Source organism: Pongo pygmaeus, chromosome 16, assembly GCF_028885625.2.
Source record: "Pongo pygmaeus isolate AG05252 chromosome 16, NHGRI_mPonPyg2-v2.0_pri, whole genome shotgun sequence".
NCBI classification, from domain to species: domain Eukaryota; kingdom Metazoa; phylum Chordata; class Mammalia; order Primates; family Hominidae; genus Pongo; species Pongo pygmaeus.
The window spans coordinates 62,269,869-62,293,354 of NC_072389.2; the positions used below are offsets into that span (position 1 = coordinate 62,269,869).

General features: G+C 40.6%; 1 protein-coding gene across 10 annotated transcripts in view; it reads left to right on the forward strand.

Moving 5' to 3' along the window:
• The first annotated feature begins 644 nt into the window (after nucleotides 1-644).
• TCF12 (transcription factor 12) overlaps nucleotides 645-23,486 on the forward strand; it is a 374,951-nt gene continuing 352,109 nt past the window's right edge. For 3 of the 10 annotated variants that reach the window (XM_054451936.2, XM_063652650.1, XM_063652651.1), the window contains exons 1-3: nucleotides 1,160-1,349; nucleotides 2,414-2,510; nucleotides 3,542-3,614. In XM_054451936.2, coding sequence (XP_054307911.1) covers nucleotides 2,436-2,510; nucleotides 3,542-3,614 — 148 coding nt within the window. In that variant the 5' untranslated portion in view covers nucleotides 1,160-1,349; nucleotides 2,414-2,435. Of the gene's footprint in view, nucleotides 1,424-1,616; nucleotides 1,751-2,413; nucleotides 2,511-3,541; nucleotides 3,615-23,486 lie in introns of those variants that run through there. The other 7 variants (XM_054451935.2, XM_054451938.2, XM_054451937.2 and 4 more) reach the window with 5 other exon arrangements.

Consider the following 23,486-nt stretch of genomic DNA (forward strand, 5'->3'; position numbering starts at 1 on the left):
ACGGATACAGAGACAACTGTACTAACTACAGTAATGGCATATGGTAGCTGAATCTACCTCTTTCCATCCCAGTCCGGAATCCAAAGGCTCCTTCTTGCCATGTTGTCCTCGGGCATTGGCTGCTTCCTCCCATTTGTTACTTTGGAAGTGTCTTCTTTCCTCAGTGTTTCTTCTGCTTGGGCCTTACCGGTCTTTACTGCACTCACTTACCTAAGAGGCAAAACACTGGCTGCCATTCAAGAAAATCTCACTTCAGCCCAGAATCGAAGAACTGGGGTTTATTTTGTCTTCTTTCTACTCTGGGGCTTCTTTGAGGCCAAGGTCAGAACTTGTGCACAACACAGTGGCTGTGTGACAAAGCCACCCTGGGCTGTCTCCCTTAGATGAAGAGACTGGCTTGATCCATTCCCAAGAACTCGTTCCACGTGCAATTCGGTGGCTCCGAATGGGATTTGGGTGGGAGGAGGTGATTGGAGATGTGGGGTCCGGGTGAGTGGGGTATTTGAGAACCTGAACCTCACACGGCTTTGTCTGGTTTGAGGGACATTTTGCCCTTTCTCCTGCATTCGGCTCTGCATCGAATCTGACCGGCCGCGCCTACTCCCGGAACGGCCGAGGAGGCTGGGTCTCTCGTCCCCACACGCGCAGTGTCTGCGCTGACTGCAGCCCTCCTGGACGGGAGCCTCTGGGCCCAGCTTAGGGTGGCGTCCAGCGTGACCTACTCGGGAATGGCAGCCTTCAGTGTTCTGCGGCCTCGGGTTCCGGGAAGCTCGGGGACCTGGGCAGCGGATCCAGATGCTTCCACAGCTGTGTCTCCGTCGCTCCGCTTCGGGGGCCGAGAACCAGCAAGACCAACGCGAGGAGGCGCCACGGTGCCTGCCGCCCCGCTCCCAGGAGGCCCGGACGAGGGTTCCTCGGCGAGCGGTCGGGGCCTGCTTCTCGAGGTGCCTGCGAGCGCCTCATGCCCCTCCCCACCGGCCCCAACTCCGTGCCGCCTCACCCGACCGCGGGCTTTGTCCACCCGCCGCGGTGCGGCTCCTCCCAGTCCCCTCCGGCTCCTCCCCGCCCCCTCTGCCGGCCCCACTTCCTAGGCGGCGGAGCGGGCCGGGGAGGGAAGGGTTAACTCGCGGCTCTTCCCGGCGCGGAGGGATCCGGAGGCGAGCCGAGCGCGGTGGTGAGGCTGCCTCAGCGAAAAAAAATGTCCGCCTAAGGAGACCCACAAGTTCTATTCGGGGGGACCGACAGCCCGCCCCGGGAGGAAGGGGCGGCCAGGCCCGAAAGCCGCCTCCCCCTCCCAGACCCGAGAGCTCGTGCGGGGCAAAGTGAACCGAGCCGCTGGGCGGTGCAAGGTGAAGCCCAAGCCCGTTCTCCCGGCCAAAGTGAACTTTAATCGGGGTGGTTGGATGCGGAGACGGGGCGGCAGGTAATTGCGGGCTAGCGAGCGGGAGGAGGGCGGCGCGGCGCGGCGGGGCTGGGGGCTGCGGGGCGCCGCCGCGTCCCTGTTGGAGCGGGGGCGCCCCCGTCCCCCGCCTCAACTCCGCGCCCCTTTGTACAGTGCCAAACCCGGGGTCCCCTCCAAGTTGGGGAGCGGAGTGGGGGCGGAGGCTCGAGTCGCGGGCGCTCAGGCCCGCTGGCGGCGCGCTCGGCCTGTGCGCCCCGTTCGGCGCTCGACTCGGGCCGGCGCCCAGGCTCCGGGGCGCGCGGGAGATCGGGCGGCTTCGGCCGCGGAGCCAGGCTCATTGTTCGGCAGGTCCGGGGCAGGGCAGCAAAAGTGGGAGGAGGCCGAGCCTGGGGAGGAGGACGCCGGACCAGAGGGAGAGTAGTTGTCGGCGTTTCTGTTTTCTGTTTAAAAACGCCCCTTGGATGAGCTGGGGGTGCTTTCCGACCCCCTGGGCCCGCCGGGGACGTCCGGGCGGCGGCGGCCGCAGACGCGGGCCTGCGAGCGGCGCGTTCCCTGCAACTTGTCAGTTCTATTGTTGCCGAGCGAGTGAGTCACTTCGCATCTCCGCTCGCCGCCGCTCCGCTCTCTGGACGCCGAATTGCCCCTCACCCCGCTCCTCGAGACCCCAGCCGCGGCCGGGCCCGGCGCGCGGAGCACCCGGCGGCGGCGCGGAGCAGGGGGCGCCGAGGAGGGGGCAGAGACTGGCTCGGAAACTTAGGGGAGAGGCGGCGAGTTGCGGGAGCCGCCGCGTCGGTCTCGGGCCGCGCCGAGGAAAGCTTGGATTCCGGGACCCGGCGCGGGCACTGAGCCCTCCCGCCTCCTGCTCGCGCCGCGGTGGGAGCGAGTCGGGGTCCTGGAAGTCATCCCGGCGCCCCTAGCGCTCTTCCGTAATCTTCCCCAGTACCTCTGTCTGTCCCCTCACACACTTTGGGCCTCGGTGGTCTCTCGTTGAGCCCGTTTCCTCTGCCCTAGGACCTGCTAGAAGTGGCCGAAGATGAATCCCCAGCAACAACGCATGGCCGCTATAGGGACCGACAAGGAGCTGAGCGACCTGCTGGACTTCAGTGCGGTATGAGAGCTTTCCACGGCATCTTGGGGTTCTGCTGAGGTTTTTGTTTGTTTGTTTTTTTAAAATAAAGGGTGGGGGAAGCAACGTGGAGACTAGGCAGCGTGAACTCCATCTGCTTTCTGCTTGAGCAGTAGTTCGCAGGGCTGGAGTCCAGCTCCCCCAAGTTGGACACCTGAACTTTGATGTAATGTCTAGACTTGCACATTTAAAACTTTAATACCAGAGGTGTCATTTGATTTAACCGGTTAAAAGGAGAACAATGTAATTATGACCTTTGGTTGAGTCACCCTCCCACCCCGATGATTATTGGGGATCTTGGACTTTATATGAAAAAGTGTGGTTTTTTTTCTTCAGCACTCCTCACCATTTTACTCTCCAGTATCAGATGTAGTTTATGGTACCTGAAAGATGTCAGCGACAAGAAAAGTAGTCCACAGCTAGAATTACCAGCCTTCTGAAGCAGAGTACTTTTATACATACACACACACACGTGTGTGTGTGTGTGTGTGTGTGTGTATTATGTTCTTAACATGGGAAATGACTTAAAAACATCAACTGAAACCTAAGGGCCCACTGCTTTTATTTTTAATGGGTTTAATTCCTTTATTAACTGCTGTTAGGAGGCAGCACCTATACCTGCTTTATACAATTCAGTTATAATCCTTACTGTATGTAGTAATTTAATTGGCCATAATTCTGACTGTATGTGTATATTAAGATGTAAATGTAATGAAATTCACTTAGTTCCGCAGTAAAGATCATGGGTAATACTATACTGTTTAAACTTAATAATCTTGGACTCTTCCATGTAAATGATCGGGTTTTCAGAACAAAATGTAACCATTATTTCCAATTAATTAGGAAATAGTATCATTCAGTGTATTTGCCTCTCTGGATCTGAATGTATCTCCAATTGTATTTTAACTTCCCTCTCAAATTTAATAACTGATGGATGACTTTTGGTGGACTTTTGTTTGCAAGGAATCTAGGAGAATTTCAGGACTAACAGATATATTTGGGTTATTTTGCAGATGTTTTCCCCACCTGTTAATAGTGGGAAAACTAGACCAACTACACTGGGAAGCAGTCAATTCAGTGGATCAGGTAAGATGATGTCTTAAACTAAAGACTCATATTTTGGTGGTGTGATACATTTTAGTAGAAAAATAGAAAGCATAACATTTAAATATTATTGAATATATGTATATAAAAGGTGGAATTGAGTCAAGTGATAATTAGTAAGATTTATTTTAAAAGATGACAGTTCCCTCAGAAATCTGTAGGAAATCAGTTTCGTTTACAATTATTTAAAATGTTGGGTAAATTTTCAAAATGAATAGAAACTTAGATTTATTTTTAAATGATACATATTAGATGACTGAATTCTATCCTATATCCAGATTACATTATGATAATGTTTGGAGTAAGTTAAAGTAGATCTACACACTAATGATCTTGTCTTTAAATTTACTTTCAATACATTTATGACTACTGTGCTCCATTTTAAAACATTTATCCCATTTTTCTTAAGTATGCATTTTTTCTTTTTTTAACTTTTAAAAACTCATAATTTTAAAATATTTTAGAAGGAAGGTTCATTCCAGTGTGCAAAAGCTGTAACTTTTTATTTAATTTAAATTTATTTCTTTGTGCTCAGAGATGAAAAAAATACCTAAAGCCATGACAGCATCATCTTAAGAAAACCAACTGTCAAATCTCTAGGCTGAAACTCAGTAATTCCTCTTTGATGGGTGCTTTTTATTTCCCCTGGTAAAATGATAGTTGATTTCTTAAAATACTGTGAGAATAAAACATCAGAAAATAAGGTTAATTTCATAACCACCTAAACACTTTATTCCACTTTACATTCTAAAAAGTTTGTTTTTAAAAATTGTATACTAATTTATTAAAATTCATTTTTAATTATGAAATTAGAGCTTGTGGGGAAAGTATAGCGTGTCCTTAATCATCTTAAGTAAGTGAAATGAAGGCATTTTTTGGATTTTAAGTAGGTTAAAGACTAGTATTATTCCTGATCAAAAGGACATCATGAAACGATAGGCAAGTCCCAACTCTTCTCTCACCTCCTTCCTTTTATTGGTAATCATTTGAAAATTGTTACTTTTTGGGGAGGGGGGAGAAAATTTAATAATTTCAAAGTTGTAGGAGATGGCTGTATTTCTTTACTGGTGTTGATACATCTCATTTTTGCAACTAATAATTCATTTTCAGGAACCTTCAAATTTACTTTCACTAATACATAGTAAATGATGCTTAGTATTTTTTAAGAATGAGTCTTGATATTACTGTTGCCTACTGTTCCAGCTTAAATTGTGGTAAATATATATAACTGGACACTCACTGATACAATAACATGAACTCCAGGAACTTGCTATTAGAAGTACATTCTATTTTTAGAATGAAGGCAATTACATTTATTTCACTTTTTAAACTTAAGAAGGATTTATGTAGTCTGTGAAATTAAAAAGTGTATATGTGAACTGGGATATGGATTGTAAGCGTGGCATTGTAGCAATTTTTGGACTTCATTCAGTACGTTGCATTACACAAAGAAAAAATTATTTTTCTACATTGCGAATGGTCACCATATTTGATTATTTGGAGTAGGAACTTTTAGTTTTAAAAGTTAGATTTGTTATCCATTGAAAGGTTTGAACTTATACACCTGTATTCAGTGGACTTAGCAATATTTATCTGTGTGTTTTGTCTTAAATGCTACAAAAAGTTGTAATAAAAAAGCTGTGACTTTTAATTAGTGAATGGATTTGAATTTGGGGAAGAGAAAATGGCATGTGATTTTTTTTCAAATCAAGATGTACCGGTAGATATAATTTTTCTGTGGCCATTTCTTAAAGGGAATGTCTAAAAGAAATTAGTATAGTAACATTATTTTACTTATATATTTTATATTTATGTACCTTATTGACATTTGAATAATCTTCTGCCCTGATTTCAAAGGGTATTATGTAATACACTCTAATGCCTATGTATTTGCAGCTATTAAGGAGCTAAAGATCTGACTTTCCTTTTGAAGAGCTGCCATAGTAAAGATTAGGGTATTTTGTTTTCTGTTTTGTCTTTGGAGTAACATTTATAAAAACCTCATGCCGTTTGACTTATGAAAACTAGAGTTTATAATCGGGTATTGTAATTTCCTTTCTTGTTTGTCCTTTTTGAGGAAGACTCAATTTCACAGTGGGCTGTTTTTGAGAAACGATATATAATACTTCAGAAACTTTTTTAGCTGAAAGAATATATACTATAGTATGTGATGTTATCTTTAATCTTATTCCTGAAGCAAAACAAATAACTCATGATAGGTGAGTTATTTGAGTGTCAGAAGTCACTGTGGAAAAGATAAAGGTGTGTTTACTACTACTAATTTGTCTTGAGGATCTGTTATGTTATTCCTTCATCAGGGTGTTAAAATTTTCTTCACATTATGGTGGGAGTGAATTTGTTCACTTGGTATGATAGGCTCTGTGAAGTGTTCCTAAAGTGACCTTGAGAGAAGCTTTTCTTTCTGTAGGAGTGAAAGGTCAGGCACTTTAATTAGGGCAGTGTATAGAAAGAAAGGGCAGTGTATAGAAGGAAAGTTTGTTAAAAGGATTGACAAAATGGAAATGGTTCAGATGTTTAAATCCATGTCCTCAACTTCGGGGTTTGAGTGTATATGTCTAGATTGTGATTTTGGGTTAGTTTTTAGTAGATTGTTTGTATGATACCTGAAAATTTCCTTTGTTTTTGAATCCAAGTAGTAAGGGATGTTGTCATTTTGTAAGCCATCTGTAGATATTGAGCATCCCTCTGGTATTTCTATCTAGAATGTCATTTTAACTATTATGTAAAGCTTCACTTTTTCTTATCGAATTCAGACTTTTGTAACAGTATAGTTTCTTTTTGCCCAAAATTTTCAGAGATAATTATAGGAAGTATTTTCTGACTCTTAATTGTTAAAAAGGAATACAGTTTTTCATTTTTCAGTTACTGATCTTTTTTGGTGGGGCAGGGGGTTATTTTTAGATGTACTTATAGGCTTTTTGAAAATATTGACATAGGGCCAGAAAAATGAATTCTCATTAAATTACTCTTCAGTATTTCTATTTTTAGATAGTTGTAGATTCATATGCAGTTGTAAGAAACTATACAGAGATTCTATATACCCTTTACCCAGTTTCCTGCAATAGTAGCACCTAGAAAAATTAGTACAGTATCACAACTAGGTTATTGATAGTGATACAGTCAAGATACAAAAACTGTTCTGTCACCACAGGGATTCTTGGTGTTGGCCTTTTGTAACTGCATCCACTTTTCAAGTAATTTTAAAAAATGGTAAGATTACTAAATGCCTTCTTACCCTGTTAAACGTGGAGTAAGCTTTTCACATTGCCATAGCATTACTTGAACATATCAAGAACAAAATCAAGAGAAAACCAAAATTGTACCACTGTAGGTTTTTACTGAACTGTAATAGAAGTAGGAATGGTGATTTTAGAGAGGAAACCAGGTTTGACCTTTCACTTAAGGTATTTTAAGGTTATGAGTAGGGTGTGGTTCATATTATGTACATATTAGTGTTGAAATTTATAATAGCTATAATTTGTAGTAAATACATACTTGTTAATATTGAGCCATATTAGACATTTGCTTCAGGTAAGCTGTAGTGATTAATGAGAGTAACCACAGAGTCAGCAGGTGTGTGGGGAAAAATATATTTTAGGACAAATATGGTCTGCTATTAAGTTGCTCATTTAAGGTAAAAGGTAGCAAGTGAGTCTTTTAGAGAAAACCTGTGTATGAAAACTCAAACTTGGAAAACATAAAAATTAGAGAGAAGATTACAACCATGAGTATTGTATACTTTTCAGGATAATTCTGAACAATTGAAAAACAAGGTCGGGTGTGGTGGCTCATGCCTGTAATCCCAGCACTTTGGGAGGCCGAGGTGGGTGGGTCACATGAGGTCAGGAGATTGAGACCAGCCTGGCCAACATGGTGAAACCCTGTTTCTACTAATAATACGAAAACTTGCTGGGCGTGGTGGTGGGCACCTGTAATCCCAGCTACTCAGGAGGCTGGGGTGGGATAATAGCTTGAACCCGGGAGGCAGAGGTTGCAGTGACCTGAGATGGCGCCACTGCACTCCAGTCTTGGCAACAGAGACTCTGTCTCCAAAAACAAAAAAACCCACAAATGGTGTTCCCCCCCATCCCATAGTCGTTGCTTATAATGGATTTGAAAAACAATTTGATTAGATCACAACATTTTAGGGGCTTGTTTATTATATATAGTGAGGCATACCTACAATTACTGTGTTTTCATTAGCCATTTAAACACAAATTCAAGTTTCTGTCTTCAAGGTATCCTTTGCTATATCTTTGAGTTTTTAAACAAGCCTTTTGAAATGGGAAGATAAAGATGAAGATATCCAGCCTTGACTATAAACGACTTTCAAATTTTATACTTAATTGGGCAATAAATAATGCTCTCTTATTAAAGCCATATAGTCTTTTCTGCTCTTAAACAATTGGTAGTCTTTCCTGGAATGTCACTGCCTGCCTAGTGTTGTCAAAGACTTGGGTAATCTTGCTGAAAGAAAGTAAAAGTAACACTAGTAGAAAGGCTCTCCTGAAAAAGAAAAAAAAGTGCTATTTGTGGACAATGTGTGGAATGCCTTTTTAAAAGATCATTTAATAAGACTGCTTTTGGGTATCACTTGAAAGTATGTTTATGGATGGGAATGTTGAAATTGCTAATCTAAATTGTTTGTGTTTAGGGAAGATAATGAGAAGACAAAACATTTAAATATATTCAAAAGACTAATGAATGACAGTCTGCTTTGTTAAATAGTTGTGCCATAAGTATCTCATTTTTATCAGTTAACTATTTAGTATCTACCTATGCATTCTTCTAGCAGTTTTTGGGAAGACTGGAAATGGAGAAGGTCATTGCTCAGAAAAAGTGGAGACATTTCGCTGGGCGTGGTGGCTCACGCCTGTAATCAGAGCGTTTTGGGACGCTGAGGCGGGCAGATCACTTGAGGCCAGGAGTTGGAGACCAGCCTGGCCAACGTAGCAAAACCCTGTCTCTACCAAAAATACACAGAATTAGTCAGGTGTTGTGGCGCATCCCTGTAGTCCCAGCTACTGGGGAGGCTGAGGCAGGAGAATAGCTTGAACCCAGGAGGCAGAGGTTGCAGTGAGCCGAGATTGTGCCACGGCACTGCAGCCTGGGTAACAGAGGGAGACTCTCTCAAAAAAAAAAATTGGAGAAATTTATTATTTAGATGGGAAGTAAAATACTGAGGTAAACTTCTCTAACACAGAAAATGTCAACAAACACACATTATTGTAGTTTAAATTGAGTCCATAAGAAAGAGGCTGTGCCGAAGAGTCAGGGAATGGCTTAAGGAAAACTCAAAAATGTTGAGTTTAGAGTTGACTTGTGATGGAGATATGGACAATGAATTAGGGAAGAGAAGAACTGGTCTTCCAGCTGAGGAATAGCATGAGGAGAGACCTGGAAATGGGAATTTAGCTTGATCCAAGGGCCTGTACAGTTCAGAGAGAGAGAAGCTGGTTTTTATTCATCACCACTCCTTAATTCCTGGGGGAGCTCATATTTACATATTACTATCTGGAGCTGGACTACAGGTGTTCAGATCCAGAAATTACCAGTGAATAGCTGGGTGATCTTGGGTATGTTACTTTACTTGTCTGCTTCTGTTTCTTAATCTATAAAACAGGACTAATAATAGTCGTTATCCTTATAAGGTTGTTAGGAGTGTTCAATGAGTTAATACATGTAAAGTTCCAAGAATAGTGTCTAGCACATAGTTAGCTGTGGTGGAGTAAATTGTTAGTGGTGAGACACTAAAATAAGGAAGGCATTTATTTACTTTGGAGGCCTTTATGCTAATCTAGCATGAGCTGGTGAAGGGTTAGATTTGGTATTAGTGTAGGGAATAGGAAGGAAAAATACCAGAAGTAAAGGATTGTCAGAATTTGAAGGATTGGCTTTCTGTAGGTAAGACTCAAGATTGCAGTTCTGACATAATTGGAGGATAGTAGTGCTGGAGGTAATAAAGATGCTGAATTGTTTTTTGCATTTTATATTTCACATGACCTGGGACTCTTCTGGCTAATTTGGAGATTTATGAGGGAAGCACGCTCGGTAAAGATGTTGGTTAAAAAGACCATCTTTTTTCTGCATATAAAGTTAATACATAGTCATAATTGAAAAGAAAATTGGAGAACAGAAAAAGCAAAAGGGGAAAAATTACCTTTATTTCACTATCCAGAGAAAATTGTTTATTTCCTTTTTGTCTTTTTTTCTTATAGTTCTGTTTGCAAAGCTAGTTCATTTATGTCCTATTTTTTGTTTCACTTAATCTTCTACCATTAACATTTTCTCCTGTTATTAACTTGGCTTAAAATAGTTGCATGCTCTTAAATGGAATGAATATAGCATAACTTAACAAATCCATTCTTTTATTACTTGACCTTTATGGATTTTTGTTAATTTGCTTTTTGATATGATAAATAATGTAGCCCTGACCACCTTTTTGTGTATGTATATGTTTTTGCCCACATTTTGATATCTTTTGATTAGGAGATGCAAATTTTGTTTTTTGTACCTACAAGTTAATAATTAAAACTAATGAATTCCCTTAGGGAAATGAACACAGAGGGAGATAAATTATCAGGCCAGGGATTGATGTTAATGGTGGAGTTACATGTATAAAATTAGTGACTTTGGTTGATTATTTAATGTAACAATACAAAATTTTATTAGTATGTGAATGGAATGCATTATGACATTTGGAGCACATTTGTGCTTGTATACAAATGTGTTGTGTGGTGACTGGAGGGAATTCCTGTCATTCTTTGACCTGTGCTTATTGAAATGGAGTGGAGTCTAATTGGAGTCTTGTCAGTGAGAGAGCCCTTGAATTCCTGACTTTTTGTGAGAGAGGCAGTATAGTGTAGTGGAAAGAATTGGGCTCAGGAGCCAGACAACTGGATTGGAATCGATGACTTGCAGCTTACTAGCTGGATGGCCTTAGGCAAGATATTTAAATAATCAGAGCTATACTTTTTTCATTTGTGAAAAGTGGGTAATAATGCCCACCTACAGAATCCTTGTGAAGATTAAATAAGGTTATCTATGTATTTTCTCCTATAAAGCTGCTTCAAAAATGGTAGCTGCTATTATTGTGGTACCTTCTAATTAGCATTCTCGGTAATACTAATGATTATATTAGAAATCATTATAAAGCCAGTATTATAGCTAGTGTTTATTGAATTCCTATTATATACTAGGCATTGTGATAAGCAATTTATGGGCATTATCTCATTTTACTTTGGGTAAAATGAAATGTTTTGTCTGTGGTGTTGGAAGTGAGGAAATACCCCTACAAGAGCAACAAATCAAAGTTGCTTTTAGTGCCGTAAAATTGTGTATATGAATTCTGAGAAGTAATCAGGCATACAAGTAGTTTTGAAGTCATGAAGTACCCAAGAACCTTAACTTTTCTTTTTTAGTTGATTTCTTCTTAATGTTATTATTTTGTAGACTATACTTCGTAGAGTGCAGAATAATGAAGAGAATATGTACACCTTTTGGAAATCCTTTTCCATGCTTAGGCATCACCGCCACTTGAATGTAGTATTTTGTCCATATTCTTTCTCCAGCTACTTGAAATTCTTTCTGGAGTGAGGCATAGTCTAAATAATTAAGTAAAATAAAAATTACTTGACTTGAAAGGATAGAACGCCTGGAAACAGGTTGGAGAGAATGTTAAGAGTCTCTAGGGTAGAGCGTCTTCACTTTTTTTCTTAATGGCAAAGAAGAAGGAACATAAACTCCCTTGGTAGCCTGAAGCAGCACATCGCAAGTGAGTGGAAGAAATTGTAGCTTAAAAATTCATGTACATTTTATTTTCTACTTGCTACCACAGACATATCTGTAGTAATTTAAATATGTTTTCATTAATCATTGAGTAAAACTGAAGTTCTAAAGTTGCATCATTTTTGGGTTATGGCATTACCTTCCTCCTGTTTTGGTTTCTCATTAACGATTGGCCAGCATTCCATTCCACCCTGAGAAGCCCAACTCTAGAGCATATCTTTAGCTGTATTTTTTCATGCACTTTTTCTTGTTCCTATAGAAGCCTGAAAAAAGGGATCATTACATCAAGGAGAAAAATGGTTTTGGTAGAAAGAAAACTGTTATTTTCATAAACTGAAGCACAGATAGTTTTGTTAATAACATGACTGTTATTTGAAACTTTTTTCTGTTTCCAGCAGATCATCCTGTAATTTTTAAAGATACCCTTGACTTGAAAAGAAAATGTAATTTTTATAGAGAAAGCTTTGGTTTTTTTTTGTTCCATGTTTAAAATGTGCTCTCATGTGTTCCGGGTTAAAAATGTGCTCTCATAAAGACCATGGTGAGTCATCCAAGCTACTGTAAGCTGCTTGGGGACTTAAAGATCACATTTAAAGATCACACAGAAAAGAAAACGGATTAGAGATTGGTTACTAATTTTTATTGCATTGGGTGGTGACTCAGGGATGAAACCTTCAAAATAATATAATAAAACAATTTGAGATAAGGTACAGGACAGAAAATACTACCTTTTTTTCCCTTAAAAAAACACTACTACCATAACTTACTGTATTTTGGTTATTAAAATTGGGAAAATTTGGCCCAAGATGTCATTTTGTCAGCTCTGTGGTGTTAGGAAGGTGCCTGAATTTGAACTGAGGGAGTTTCTCTAAATTTGTGGTAATCTATGGAAGATCATTCTAGTTGCCAAATGGAAGAGTCTCTGGAGGCAGCCTCCCTCAGAAGTTGTCAGTGTATTTGCTTCTGTTAGTTTTGCCTGTGAGCTATTTTCAGGCTTTAAAAATGAGCAAGATCGACTCATAATTACTCTTTCATCACTTCATTGGTAGCTGATACAGTGAACACAGGTTGGACTTAATATAATCATGGCTACTCCAGTCAGTGAGCGAATGTGCTGCTGCTGTTGGCAAGAGTTGTGAATGTTGGTTGGGCATGGCAGGTATCCCTGCTGGGAGGGAATTACAGTCATTCAACTTCTTGGTCCCAGAGGCATATGTTGTTGTTTTGAGGTGGTTGGGGATGAATAAGTGGTTGGTTTGTACCTTTGGAGCGGAAAAAATGCTAGGCTCACTTTGAACAGTAGCGTGGTTTGGCCACAGGTCAGTTTAGAAAATCTGAGCTTATATGGGCACTTGTGCCAAGGGTAAGAATCTTTGAGTTCTCCTGCAGGATCCTTTTAGGTTTTTCCTGTTTGGAAACCCCACTATATCTAGCCAACTTTGTCAGGTGGTCCAGGGGCCCATTTACTTATCTGCTTGGTACTGACATACTCGGATTTTAGAAAATGTTTTTTAGTGTTATTCTCAGTTGGGAATAAATAAAGTTAAAGGGAAAAGTGTTTCATGTGGAATCTCTTGATAGGAACATATAACTTGAAATGATTGTAACTTTCCAATTAGGTAGATAATTAGAGCCATTTCAAGACTGTTCTAAGTATCCTTAATATCTTTTATCTAAGCATCAGCTAGTTTTTTTTTTTTAATTCTAGGTGATAGTATATTTTATTATTTGTCAAGATCCCCTTTTCCCAGTTAGAGATCCACAGTCCCTTATCTGCAGTTTTGAAATCCAAAAAGATCTGAACCACAGTTAATTTCAGCATGAAGTATTTTGATGGCTAAATCTGATCTTATCTGAAGGGAGGCCATAGACATTCTCTGTTTTCCTAGTTCCTGTGTGGTTGCCAGGAGCTGATTTGTAGCATGTGACATATATACCTATATACTATGTTTCCTTTCTAAAATCTGAAAAACTGAGTTCTAAAACCCACCTGGCCCCATGGATTTTAGAAAAGGTATTATGGAGATCTGTCTCTCCCTACTCCTCTCCCTTCTTCCTTCACCACCCACCCCAGGGATTGTTTTCAGCTCACAGTAAGAACTTTTTGTTCTCAAAAGTCTAAACTAGAGGCTTCATTATTTTAAATACAGAAAAAAAAAATTGTGGTGGACTTGTTTATATAAAGCAAATTCTTCTTGGAATATAAGCTTTTCAGGCTGAGTTTTATTCTTTGAGTAGTCCGCCCAATACATTGATTTAGGGAATCAAGATCTGTTTTGAGGAGAGAGAAGCTTTCTCATCTTTTGGGCCAAGGAGTGTGCTGATATTTCTCTGGTCAGTTAAAGCATGCAGAGAAATTTTCAGGGTAAAAATCAGGAGTGTAGAATTCTTTTCATTTGGTCCCCATTTTGTATACGTAAGAAGCATTATATGATCTCTGCCACAAGGAAGCCCCAGCCCTGACCATACTCTTGAATTTTGACTGAGAGCAAACAGTTAAGAAAATCCTAATAGTCATCTTCAAGAAGAAAAAGTAGACCCAAGATACTTTGCTGTAGGGAACAGACAAAATCAGTCTTTGGTAAACTTTATTCTTTCCTTTTATATTGGTGAAAAGTTTTCGTAGATTAGTAGCATGATGCTTATTCCTGAAATACACTTATTACAGGCATCTTAATTAAAAACAAGTTATGATTCTGTTGAGTGTAAAATTTTCCTCAGGAGCTTGTTATTGGCTCAGACCCACTACTGTTTAATATAAACTATGAAAGTAGTAATGAAGTGTGTAATAAACTAGTTTGCTGTAGTCTGTTTTGAGAGGTAGACCAGTAGGCCATTGACTTTTCTGGTGGCTTTGCAAGCCTGTTGCTTGTACTGTTGCTAGTGTTATTGTCTTAAGAACCATGATACAATGTTGAATAATTAAATCCACTTAAAGTTTGTAGGGGTTTGAGATGCCGTACTGCAGGAACACAAAACATGCCATAGTGCCAGGGTCTCTCTTGCCTTCATATTTGTATAATCCCTCTTCTCAAGCTTAAGAACAGTGCCTGTAGCGAGCAGACTCTATTCACATTGAGTTTGACTCTGGAGACTTGCGCAATAAGTTATAATAGCAGTAGGACTTTGTCCACTGAATGATTGGGGGAAGGGGAGGAATCTTGTTTTAAAACAAAATCAGTGATGATAAGAGTACTTCATAAATGTTTACTCATATGCTATTTACTTCATAACTCTTGTAGGAAGTTGGTAACTGTTCATTTTACAGAGGAAATAGAGAAATCAGCAGTGAAATACATTTGCCTGTGGTTTCTTATTGCCCCTCAGAAGTAGCAAACTCTAATCAGTTGTAGTTGCACCTGCACTGATACCAATCTACAAGAGCATGGTTTGTCTTGAGGAGGAATTTAGTATCTCTAGAAATCTTTGAAATTTGTTGTAATAAGAAGTCTTATCTGAAGCCAAGGTGACAAGAAGAAAAAAAGAAGTCTTAAATGGGGTACTTTTGATATTCTCCAAAAGTGCTTCAAGATTTATTTAATTATTATTATTATTTTGGGAGACAGAGTGTGGCTCTGTCACCCAGGCTGGAGTGCAGTGGTGCAGTCTCAGCTCTCTGCAACCTTTGCCTTCCGGGTTCAAGCGATTTTTGTGCCTCAGCCTTCCAAGTAGCTGGGATTACAGGCATCTGCCACCACACCTATTTTTGTAATTTTTGGTAGAGACAGGGTTTCACCGTGTTGGCCAGGCTGTTCTTTAATTCTTGGCCTCAGGTGATCTGCCCACCTTGGCCTCCCAAAGTGCTGGGATTATAGGCGTGAGCTACTGTGCCTGGCCGATTTATTTTTATTAGGGAGAAAACAGTATAATTAAAAGCCTCCATAAAATAGTTAATTAAGGACTTTATTTTTAGTATTTCAAGACATTAAATATAAATAGCTACAACCTAGGATAGCTTTATAAAAGTGTAATTCTTTTTTTGTGCGGTCCTATTGTTAAGCTGTCTTTAGGCTTTGTGAGTTGGGAAGAATATGAAATTTGATAGTTGGAAGGTATTGGAATATTCACAGCTACCATTTAGTTGAGGTCAGAGAAAAGAATGGTTGCTTCATAGTATGGAAAATTTTTATTATTTCCCCTTTTTCAAAGATTTAGTGTTTAGTTATAAAAACAAGTTAAAGTGGATGGAAAATATTTATTCCAAAAGTAGTTTAAAAATGTTATCAAACATACAGAAGATATTTTAATAGAACAGAACTTTTAATTCATTAAATGAAAGGTAATAATGCTAATATTGAAAGGGTTATAATTAGTTCATTTTGTATTTTTATTTACTTAGAAGTAGATTGGGCTATTGTTTTGTTAAAGAGCGTCTGTAGGTATTTGAGTGAGTACCTACTAATGCTCTGTTTTTTGTTCTGTGTAGAATGGTTTGTTTAAGGTCGTGGAGAATAAAGATACATTGTGGTATATTTGAAAGAGGAGCAGTTTGGAGATACAAAGTCTTGCTTTAGTGTTGGCTTTATTATTTACTAAATATGTGATCCTAGGGCAGAGTATTTTAACCTCTCTGAGTCTGTTTATCTTATGTCTAAGATGAGGACAATAAAAATACTGCCTGAGGGGGTTGTGATAATGAGCAGATTAAAAGTTTTTATGGAAATTCTAAAATGTGGAGGTTTGTGGTCTGTACAGATATTAGTGATTAGGTGGCATAGCAAGTCTTGAAAGGGATTCCAAGCTTTTCATATACATATGGAGAGAGGGAATCTTCATGTAAAACTTAAACATTTCTGATGGTCAGTTATTGAAGATTAAATCAGGTGACTGAGAGGAACACTAGCCTATGGAACTCCTTATAATTTTTAATATGTAATTTACATATTATTTTATATATAAATATATATTTCATCAGAATGAAATATATATAATATTTGTATATAATTCATCAGAATTCTGAGATTCTGATGAATCATTGGAATCTCTTATAAATCCATCAGAATCTCAGAATTGTTCAGATGAGTCTTTTTGGTTAAATGGGGGAAATTGAAGCACTAAAGTGAAATAAATCCTCAGACATAGTCTTCGTGAGGATTTTGTTAATTGTATTCCAAACCATAGAGCCCCCATATTAGTGCCCGTGAGTCCTTTATTCTCAGCTCAGTTTTTAAAATGCTTGTTGAGGATCTGCTGTGGTGACAAAGTTAGCCCCAGGCTTAAGTATGAATGTGTGGCAGCTGAATAGTTCTTAGGAATAGTCTGCTTTTACTTTGTACTGATAAGCAGTAATCTCAACAAAATTTTAGTGACACTAAAGAGTTAACCTTTTAACGAGTTAAAAGTTCAGATACACTTTTATACTCCTGAGTGAGGAGGAGAGGATGCAAAGAGGAGGTTACGAAACGCTAGAGGAACTCTTGTCTGCTGTATGCTTATGCTTGAAGCAAGAAAGTCTGACTTAGTCATATCCATGAATGACAGGACTTGGAGCTGTCTGCTGATGATGCTACTGCTTCCTGGTTCTTCGTGATTAGGACTCTGTGATGAGGATGCTCCTGCAGCATCCAGTATTGTCCCTTTCCATTTTAAGTGTCTGTCTGGGTATATAAAACACCTGTATTACCTTATATTGGGAAATATTGGGATTTTCCATGACTTTCTAAGTATCTTATGCGATTGTATTGTTTAGAAGTTTTTACATTATTTTGAAGAAGGGATTGATAAATCCAAAGTAAGGAGACTACTGGGTTCCTTTGGAACCCAGTGCCAGTAGAGCCATTGAGGTAGCTTTGATGGAGGCCAGTGTACTTGTGGCCTTCATAGGAGCTATTTGCTGATTGTTCTTCAGAATAAGACATTAACTGGGTTTGGGAGAAAAGGGTCATGGGACGATTTGACAGTTGCGTGACTGGACTCAAGAAAATTCTGGGGCCTCTGTCTCAGCTTCTCTCTTCGTAATAATTCCTAATGCTTTCTTGAAGATCTATCTTAAATTGCAATGATGAGAATAGCTGGTAGGTGAAACAGCAAAACTAAAGACCTTGGAAATGGATAGTGAGGGTTCTTGAATATAACTTCCAAGAATCTTGGGGCCAAGTGAGGCAGCTTATTTTTCTCTGTAGCTAATTGCTTGCTATGTAATCTGTTGCTTTGCTACTGAACATTGCAGTAGTCTCCTTACTTAGTCTTCTTGCTGTCAGTTGCTCTCTTTTTCCAATCTGTCTTAGTCTGCTTGGGTTGCCATAACAAAATACCGTAGATTTGGTGGCTTACACGACAGAAATTTATTTTCTCACAGTTTTGGAGGCTAAAAGCCTGAGATCAGGGTGCCAGCATGGTCACCTTCTGGTGAGGGCTCTCTTTCTGGCTTACAGAGGGATACCTTCTCACTGTGCCCTCAGTGTATGTGTGTGTATGGTGGGAGGGTCTCATATGTGCCCTTTGGTGTCTCTCTCTCTCTTTTTAAAAAAATTTTTTGTTTCCGTAGGTTTTTGGGGAACAGGTGGTATTTGGTTACATGAGTAAGTTCTTTAGTTGTGATTTGTGAGGTTTTGGTGCACCCATCACCCAAGCAGTATACACTGAACACAATATGTAGTCTTTTATCCCTCACCCCCCTCCCACCCTTTCCCCTGAGTCCCCAAAGTCCAAGGTATCATTCTTATGCCTTTCTATCTCATAGGTTAGCTCCCGCTTATGAGTGAAAACATATGTTGTTTGGTTTTCTATTCCTGAGTTAACTTCTGTTAGGACAATAGTCTCCAGTTCCATCCAGGTTGCTGTGAATACCATTAATTTGTTTCTTCTTATGGTGCACGGTATTTTTTATATATATATACACCACAATTTCTTTATCCACTAGTTGATAGATGAGCATTTGAGCTGGTTCCATATTTTTGCAATTGTGAATTGCTATAAACGTGTGCAAGTATTTTGTTCATATAATGACTTCTTTTCCTATGGGTAGATACCCAATAATGGGATTGCTGGATCAAATGGTAGTTCTACTTTTAGTTCTTTAAGGAATCACCACACTGTTTTTTGTAGTGGTTGTACTAGTTTACATTCCCACCAGCAATGTAGAAGTGTTCCCTTTTTACCGCATCTATTTTTTTTTATTTTTTTATTATGGCCATTCTCGTGAGAGTAAGGTTGTATTGCATTGTGGTTTGGATTTGCATTTCCCTGATCATTAGTGATGTTGAGCATTTTTTCATATGTTTGTTGGCCATTTGTATGTCTTCTTTTGAGGATTGTCGATTCATGTCCTTAGCCTACTTTTTGATGGAGTTGTTTGTTTTTTCTTGCTAATTTGTTTGAGTTCCTTGTAGATTCTGGATATTAGTCCTTTGTCGGATGTATAGGTTGGGAAGATGTTCTTGCACTCTGTGTGTTGTCTGTTTACTCTGCTAACTGTTCTTTTGCTGTGCAGAAGCTCTTCAGTTTAACTAAGACCTACCTTTTTATCTTTGTTTTTGTCACATTGCTTTTGGGTTCTTGGTCATGAAGTCTTTGCCTAAGCCTGTGTCTAGACAGGTTTTTCTGATGTTATCTTCTAGAATTTTTAAAGTTTCAGGTCTTAGATTTAAGTCCTTGATCCATCTTGAGTTGATTTTTGTATAAGGTATGAGATGAGGATCCAATTTCATTCTCTTACATGTGGTTTTCCAATTATCCCAGCACCATTTGTTGAATAGGGTGCCCTTTCCCCACTTTAGTTTTTGTTTGCTTTGTTGAAGATCGGCTTTAAGTATTTGGGTTTATTTCTGGATTCTCTATTCTGTTCCATTGGTCTGTGTGCTTATTTTTATACTAGTACCATGCCATTTTGGTGACTATGGCCTTACAGTCTAGTTTGAAGTCAGGTAATGTGATGCCAGATTTGATCTTTTTGCTCAGTCTTGTTTTGGCTGTGCTGGCTCTTCTGGTTCCATATGAATTTTAGGATTTTTTTTTTTCTAGTTCTGTGAAGAATGATGGTGGTATTTTGATGGGAATTGCATTGAATTTGTGGATTGCTTTTGGCAGTATGGTCATTTTCACAATATTGATTCTGCCATGATTCATCCATGAGCATGGGATGTGTTCCGTTTGTGTCATCTGTGATTTATTTCAGCACTGTTTGGTAGTTTTCCTTGTAGACGTCCTTTACCTCCTTGGTTAGGTATATTCCTAAGTATTAAATTTTTTTGGCTGCTATTTTAAAACGGGTTGAGTTCTTGATTTGATTATCAGTTTGGTCGCTGTTGGTGTATAGTAGAGCTACTGATTTGTATACATTAATTTATATATGTTAATTTTGCTGAATTCATGTATCAGTTCTAGGACTTTTTTTTTTTTTTTTTGAGACAGAGTCTCGTTCTGTCTCCTAGGCTGGAGTGTAGTGGCATGATCTTGGCTCACTGCAATCTTCTAGGAGCTTTTTGGAGGAGTCTTCAGGGTTTTCTAAGTGTACGATCATATCATCAGCAAACAGCAACAGTTTGACTTCTTTACTGATTTGGGTGCCCTTTTTCTTTCTTTCTCTTGTCGGGTTCTCTGGCTAGGACTATATTGAATAGAAGTGGTGAGAGTGGGCATCCTTGTCTTGTTCCAATTCTCGGAGGGAATGCTTTCAACTTTTCCCTGTTCAGTATTATGTTGGCTGTGGGTTTGTCATAGGTGGCTTTTATTACATTGAGGTGTGTCCCTTATATGCCAGTTTTGCTGAGGATTTTAATCATAAAAGGATGCTGTATTTTGTCAGATGCTTTTCCCACATCTGCATCTATCAAGATGATAGATGACTTTTGTTTTTAGGTCTGTTTGTGTGGTGTATCACATTTATTGACTTGCGTATGTTAAACCATCCCTGTATCCCTGGTATGAAACTCGCTTGATCATGATGGATTATCTTTTTGATATACTGTTTGATTCGGTTAGCTAGTATTTTGTTAAGGATTTTTGCATCTATGTTCATCAGTGGTATTGGTCTGTAGTTTGCTTTTTTTTTTTCTTTTCTTTTGTTTTCTTTTTTTTTTTTTTTGAGATAGAGTCTTGCTCTGTTGCCAGACTGCAGTGCAGTGGCGCGATCTTGGCTTACTGCAACCTCTGACTCCCTGGTTCAAGTGATTGTCTTGCCTCAGCCTCCCAAGTAGCTGGGATTACAGGCATGTGCCACCACGCCCAGCTAATTTTTCTATTTTTCATAGAGATGGGGTTTCACCATGTTGGCCAGGATGGTCTTGATCTCCTGACCTTGTGATCTGCCCGCCTCAGCCTCCCAAAGTGTTGGGATTACAGGCATGAGCCACCATGCCTGGCCTGTAGTTTGCTTTTTCTGTTGTGTCCTTTCCTGGTTTTGGTATTACAGTGATACTGGCATCATAGAATGATTTAGGGAGGATTCCCTCTTTCTCTGTCTTATGGAATAGTGTGAATAGGATTGGTACGAATTCTTCTTTGAATGTCTGTTAGAATTCTGCCGTGAATCTGTCTGGTCCGAGACTTTTTTTTTTTTTTTTTTTAAGTGGTAATATTTTTATTACCATTTCAGTGTCGCTGCTTGTTTCTTTGATGTTTCCTGGCACTAAACCCATCATTAGGGCCCCACTTCATGACATCATCTAGCCTAAACTAACTTTCAAAGGCCCTATCTCCATTGGGGATCCATCACATTCAGGGTTAAAGCTTCCACATACGAATTTTGAGAGGATGCAAACATTCAGTCCATAACAGTCCATTTCATACACTTAAAACCTCTTCTTCCTGTGATTTGTCTCAGGATCTACTTTGTTCCCTGCTGGGTATCAAAACAATTGAAAGTGTCACCTTAGCATTTATGTTCTTTAATAATCTGATGGAGACTTACCTTAGCCAGTCTTATATTCACTGCTTTTCAATCTGAATTGTGTGGTTCAGTCACACTGGTCTCTCCTCACCTGACCTCCTACTTCCGGTTATTCTTCACTCCCAACCTGGAATACTCTTTGCCATTCTTGTGCGGTTTGAATTCGCTTTCATTTATGAAATCTTCCCCAGCCTTTTCAGGTCATAATTTTGTAAAAATGTATTCCATTAAATAAGACTATCTTTGTATTTGTATACATTGTATACAAATATATACATTACAAATGTAGCATTCACTTATTTTAAGGACTCTTGGCTGGAGGAAAGTACTAATTCTTTTTTTTAACCACTGAAGACAGAGCTAAGGTCAGTATGGCAGCTATGCCCAGTAGATTTTGAGTGCAACTAATTATTGTATAATAGCTGGTCAGCCTCCTGAGTTTTAACTCTATAATTAAAAAAAAGTCTGATGCCTGCTTTTGATGAATATTGAACGAAGTATTTCTGTTGGGAAATTCTGAGGTTTTACTTACCCTAACATTTTTTAGAGTACTGTCATTTGGGTTTTTTTGTTGTTTACTGTATGTATATTAGACAGATTATAAACTCTGTGGAAGCAAAGATAGTGCTTTACACTTGTGTTTCTGCACAGTACCATGCTTTGAGGTTAATAAACACTTGGTAACTATTTGATTTAGGGTTGGAGATGTGTGATAGGTTGGTGGAAAGATATTAAATTCCCCAAATTGCAATTTTCTTTCCTAGCACAAGCTGCATGGTGAGGCTTTAAGGAAGCACTGAAACTTGTGTTGATTAGCTGACTGGAGACGTGAGGTGTTCATTTTTGAGAATGTTCCCTTGTTTTCTTAATTACTCTGCTCAAGGATGAGCAAGAAGTGGCCAAGTAGTAAAGCCATGGAGGTTGTATGTGAAAACAGCTGATTCTGTAGAACCACAGTCAGCTGTAGCTCTGAAAAGCAAAAAGAAGTGATACTTTCATAGCGTGTGTGTGTGGTTTTTTTTTTTTTTGACAGGGTATATAGCACTTTTGGTCTTTAGTAATGTGAGACTGAGGGGAGAATGGCTTGTGTGATTCTGGGATTCATTGGGTAGAGGAGCTCTGTTTTATGAGAACTCTAGGAAGCCAGTAGCTGGCCAACACTTTGGAAACAATATTTTTTCTAAAACAACCTTGATTTTTTGTCCAGTTGGGCCAGGGAGGAGAGGTTATGTAATCTAGTATTATAGTCGATGTGAGGAAGCAGTCATAAAAGCAGAAAAAGATAGTCTTATTTAATGGAATTATGAGTTCATTTTCCTGGTCAATTTGTGGTAGAGGTGAACCTTTTATTTAATACTCTAAATCGTCTTTGGTTTTAGAATTTGGGGCAAAGCTGCTTTTGTTGATTGTAGGAAATATGTTGTCTTCATATTTTGAAGTTAGACTGCACATCTAGACATGATGTCTTTAGCAATTGTTTCTTCTTCTTTCTTTTCTTCTTTCTTCTTCTTCTCCTCCTTCTCCTTCTCCCTCTCCCCCCTCCCCCTCCCCCCTCCCCTCCCCTCCCCCTCCCCTCCCCCTCCCCTCCCCCTCCCTCTCCCCCTCTCTCCCCCTCCCCCTACCCTCCCCCTCCCCTCCCCCTCCCCTCCCCCTCCCCTCCCCTCCCCCTCCCCCTCCCTCCCCCTCCCCCTCCGTCCCCCTCCCTCCTCCCCCTCCCTCCTCCCCCTCCCCCTCCCTCCCCCTCCCCCTCCGTCCCCCTCCCTCCTCCCCCTCCCCCTCCCTCCCCCTCCCCCTCCGTCCCCCTCCCTCCTCCCCCTCCCTCCCCCTCCCCCTCCGTCCCCCTCCCTCCTCCCCCTCCCCCTCCGTCCCCCTCCCCCTCCGTCCCCCTCCCTCCTCCCCCTCCCCCTCCCTCCCCCTCCCCCTCCCCCTCCGTCCCCCTCCCCCTCCCTCCCTCCCCCTCCCTCCCCCTCCCCCCTCCCTCCCCCTCCCCCCTCCCTCCCTCCCCCTCCCTCCCCCTCCCCCTCCCCCCTCCCTCCTCCCCCTCCCCCTCCGTCCCCCTCCCCCCTCCCTCCTCCCCCTCCCCCTCCCCCTCCGTCCCCCTCCCCCCTCCGTCCCCCTCCCCCCTCCCCCTCCCCCCTCCCCCTCCCCCTCCCTCCCCCTCCCCCCTCCCCCTCCCCCCTCCCCTTCCCCTTCTCCCTCCCCCTTCCCCCTCCCCC